Below are 4,856 nucleotides of genomic sequence, written 5' to 3'. Positions count from 1 at the left end.
TAGTTGTATCCACCCCACTCACAAATTCAGACTCAGATCACATTAGGATGACATACACTGTCTTGGCTGAATGAGAGAGATAAATAACTCCCTTTGTATTCAGCCAGAAAATCAGTTTCTTCTGTATGTAAGAAATCACCTGTTTTAAACTCAGACATGGCTTCACGTCTGACGATTTAGTCTCTTGAGAAGTTAAATTATCCTGAGATTCTCTGAGGGAACCCTCGAAGCCTAGTATCAGAAGATACAATCAACCTCAGAAATGACATTATATTTGTGCCCACTAGTCTTATTTCCCTGCCCAAACCATCCCTCATGGCCACCGAGACTAAGGGTGCAAGTGCTGCTCCCTTGTGGAAGTGATGAGGAAGAGGGCGTCATCAAACTCCCCAGGAAGATTCTTCTGTTGCAGGAGGGGAAGTGAAACTCAGAAAAAATGAAGGATCTCTAGGGGATTTAGAAGGTCTAGTAAGAAATCCAAAGCTGTTCTTCTCCTTCCTGATAGGAAATCCCTTTTGAAAAGTTACTCTATGACCGGTTGTATATTCTTTGGATGGGAGAATTCTTAGTTTTTCTCCTAAACTCAGAACAAGCCACTGGTGCCGTGGCCTCTTCATGACTTGACAACTGCAACAGGGTGTAGATGGGGCTGCCCTTGAACCTTACCCAGAAGCTTCAGATGGTCCAGAATTCAGCAGCAGGCAGTGATAGGCTTGCATCTGTAGGCCTATGTACTATCTCTGCTTTGCCAGGTGCACTGGCTGCCCGTTGGATTCTGACAGCGATTCAAGGTGCTGTTCACTATCTATAGAGCCCTATGTGCCATAAAGTCTGGTTACTTGAAGAACTGTCTGTCTCCCAGAGTGTCTGCCTGGGTGATCTGATCTGGCAGGGCTACCGTGCTCAGGGTTCCTTCGATGAAAGAATGCCCTTGATTGGGATCCCAGCAGTGCACTTCTTGATCACCACAGCTGCCCTCTGGAACTCGGTTTCCCCTGAGATTCAAATGGCCCCCGTCCTACTGGTGTTTGAAAGGTCCCTGAAGAACTGGCTTTTCACCCAGGTCCTTGGCAACTGTGATTGAAGCCCTTGTTCTTCTTTTTCTTTGTTCCCATCTAGGAACAAGGCTCAGAACTGTCATCTCCTCTGAGTACACCCTTTCTACTTGCTCCATATTCAGAGGGATTATTCAGACCCACAGTGCCCCCTAGTGTACAACCATTGAAGTTGAGGCAGAGGGCTTAATTCCCCAAGGAGATGTCTGTATTCTAAGAGGGGAAGAGAGGTGGGAAGAAGTTACTGAGTTCTGGAAGAGCAAAAGAGGTCCAGTAAGGGAGATGGGGATAGAATCTGGGCTCTCAATAATTAGGGCTGTGAAGGTCATTCTTGTGTTGGAGGTGGGGAGGCACTTTTCCTAGAATTCCTAGAACACGACTTTCCTCGGAATTGACTTGAGAACCCCTGATTTACTTTCCTTTGCTATTATAAGTATTAGAACATGACCTCATTTAGGCTACCCTGGGCCTGATGTTTTTATGCCTTATTTTTGAAGCCAATTAGTAGAGAGCTAGGACCACTGAATTGGAGCAGAGCTTACAAAGCAGAGGAGCTGTGCAAAGAAAAAGAATATTATCAGAGATAGCTTTAATGAGCATGTCAGAGGAACACAGGTTATTGATCTTACACACTCAGCCCTCCCAAGCATAAAGAATTACATACTTAGATAGAGTAGGTTCAAAGTAAAGTAAAGGAATATCTTACTCATTTTATTGAAGGTCCAGTTACATTTCCATTCAGAAAGGATGACATCTTTGTTCTTCTTTTGTCTTCCCTAAATTAATTCACATTTAGCCCTATAGCTGTAAGACCTGCCTGTAGAAAGGGGAATTCCAAGCCTACCACATGGCCCCCAGAAAGATGGAGCAGCACACAGCCGTGCACATAGCGCCCAGTCTTGAAGAAGGATGAAGAGAGAAAAGTGGAATTGGGAGTGGAACTATCAGCTTCCTCTGAAACATGAAGAGTTGCATCATGGGATGGACTCAATTTACATGCTAATGCACATGCTAATGAGGCATGCTGGATTGGCTAGTACCTCCAACAATTTTCTGGCATTGGCCCCCTTCCTCGGTGTCACACCACACCAAACTATTTGAGGTCTTACAGCATCCTAATTTTATTACCTGGCTACATTGCTACTGCTAACAGGGGAATATGATTTTAAACATATTTAAACTTTCAAATACCTATATATATCTCTGTTTGTGTGAGTGTGTGGGTCTGTGTATACAATTGTGTGTGTCTGTGTGTCTGTGTGTGTCTGTGTTTAGAGAGAGAGAGAGAGAGAGAGAGATTGGGAGGGAGACAGAGAAATATATACACAGAAAATCAAACAACTGTAAAGAAAGAGCCATAGGGTGGATCTGGGTCTCAAGAGAGATTAAATTAAGGTTGAACTGAAAAACCAATAAAAGAATTAAGAATTCTAATTATTGAATCCAATTTTGTATTTCTAGAGATTTCTGGAGAGCAGAACTAGTGAGCACTTTGCCTTTCACACCTTTCAGTAGTTTTTCTCTTCTTTTGCTTTGTTTAAACTATTCTTTTTTTTTTTTTTTTTCTGTTCAGATTTTCCACTTTCCTCCCATCCAAATGGAAAACAGCTGCCACAATGGCCAGGCCAAGATCATATCATCGTTCCACTTGGCTCTCAGGCAGCTTTCTCAGGTCCCTCTCAAGTCTCCTGGGAAAATGCAGTTTTCTGGGGCTGAGCTGACTTGCATAGTAGCTCTGACCAAGGGAAGGTTCTTGCCAGGCTTCAGACTCACTTCCTCTCACTGTGTCTCCTGCACAGTAATAGACTGCTGTGTCCTCCGGCTTCAGACTGTTCATTTGCAGATAGACTTGGCTTTTGGAGTTGTCCCTGGAGATGGTGAAGCGTCCCTTGACTTTGGCAGAGTAGTGAGTACCAGAATTTGGCCATATGAGTGCCACCCATTCGAGTCCTTTTCCTGGAGCCTGTCTCACCCAACTCATCCAATGGCTGCTGAAGTCGAAGCCAGAGGCTTGGCAGGAGAGGCGGAGGGACTCTCCAGGCCTTCTCACGTCCCCTCCAGACTCCACCAACTGGACCTCAGACTGGACACCTACAAAGAAATGTGTTTTGGTGAAACCTCCTATATACAAAAACAGCAAATTGAAGTAAATTCTATAGAGAAGTCAGAATTACCTCTGAGGACTACTACTAAGGACACCAGGTTTAGCCACAGGATCATTTTTGCCCCCACTAATGAACAAAGGGGAAATACAGGAAAGGATTCAGGAAAGTGCACAAACTTTGTGTTGGTGGGGGTAGCATGAAGGGGAAACCACGGGGCTCCTTTAAAGGGGAAATGGTGTCCTGATTTACATATCGCTCGGGATAAAAGAGCCCCTCAGGGCATTGGGGTGTGATTTCTTTGCACACAGCTTTCACATATGAATTTGAATGGATGGAAACATCTCAGAACAATCAAGCAAGACTTTTTTATTGTTATTATCAGTACATACAAAAAAGGAGAGAATTAGATGAGAATAAGTAAAGCAAGATCTGATTAAATCTCATTAGTTGGGGAAAGTGTTTCAAGACGAGAAAAATAAACCATGTGCTGAAAATCATTTAAACAGCCCTGTTAGAGACTGAACAGGAAAAGAAGGCCACATCTGAGTCCAGGATCTTTGCTCCACAGTTCTTCCCTTGACCATGTTCTTTGAAGAAACCCAAAACAACGGAATGTAGACCAAGCCATAAGGCACAATTTGCAAGGCAGAGTGGAATTGCACTTATAAGTCGAAGTTGCAAAATCAGAATCAAAGAAATCCAGTCAAATTAGCAATAGCTGGACCCTGTGGAGTCTTTTTTGTTCTATTAGCTTGGTTTTCACTCAGCAGTTGGATGGATTTTAGATACTGGGGTTGGTGATGGTGGTGACTAGTTTTTATGGTGATTTCATTGGCTGCTAGCTGCCAAGGTTGATTCTGCAAGATGGGCAGCCATAAAAATCGAAATAATAATAATGGCAAGTCCCACATTAATATTAACCTGACCAAATACCCTCTCTTTGTGAGTGAGACACAGAAATACATCTCTGTTTTCCAAAGAATTCTGTTTGCTCATTATTTAGCAGCACCCATCTGTTGTCAACTCAGACATGGCCAGAGTGAAGACTGTGGCTTCTTGAGATGTGGCTTTTCTTTTTCAGTGATCTCTTAGGAAAGTGAGAGTAAATATAAACTGTCCTCCAAAATGAGACAAAGTCTGCAGACAATTGCTTTATTCCTCTGCCCCACCCCCACCCCACACATAGGGAAAGCGATTCAGTGTGACAACACTGCCCCCTGCTGTAAAATGGGAGGAGGGGAGACATCTACTTAATTTTCCAAGGAGATTCTTGCCTTCAAAAATAGGAATTATGGCTAAGAAGAAATGAAGGATCTCCAGGAGATCTAAGCAGGTTTAGGGAGAAATCCGAAGCTGATCTTCCATTATATTATAGGAAATTGCTTTCGATGGGTTACTTTCTGCGAGATTGTATTTTCTCGAAATGGGGGGGGGGTCTTCTCTTTTCTCTTAAATCTCATAAATTCATAGAATGAATTAGTTAGGAAAAACCTTCTAGGTCATCTCATAGAAACCGTCCTTAAGAGGTGGCCATCCCGGTCCTGTCTGCAGACCTGCCACCAAAAGAGACTGCTCTACCCACACTGAGCCAAGCTTGACCTGTCCCTCCCTCATCCAAGGTTCCCTCTAGGCACACAGGACGGCAGCATTGATCATCTGTCAAAATCTGGTCTGTACTAGTTTTGAGTCTCTGTTG

At 43.5% G+C, this 4,856-nt stretch overlaps 1 gene segment (V, D, J or C); it reads right to left on the bottom strand.

The window, feature by feature from the left end:
• Positions 1–328: 328 nt before the first annotated feature.
• LOC134497125 (Ig heavy chain V region 5A-like) lies at positions 329–3,275 on the bottom strand. The segment is given in 4 exon segments: positions 329–403; positions 1,900–2,009; positions 2,778–3,146; positions 3,230–3,275. Coding segments are annotated over 4 exon segments (600 nt in total).
• Positions 3,276–4,856: the final 1,581 nt, after the last annotated feature.

Source organism: Candoia aspera, chromosome 4, assembly GCF_035149785.1.
Source record: "Candoia aspera isolate rCanAsp1 chromosome 4, rCanAsp1.hap2, whole genome shotgun sequence".
Classification (NCBI taxonomy): domain Eukaryota; kingdom Metazoa; phylum Chordata; class Lepidosauria; order Squamata; family Boidae; genus Candoia; species Candoia aspera.
Note: the sequence above shows the minus strand (reverse complement) of the source record. Positions and strands in the feature narration are given on the sequence as shown.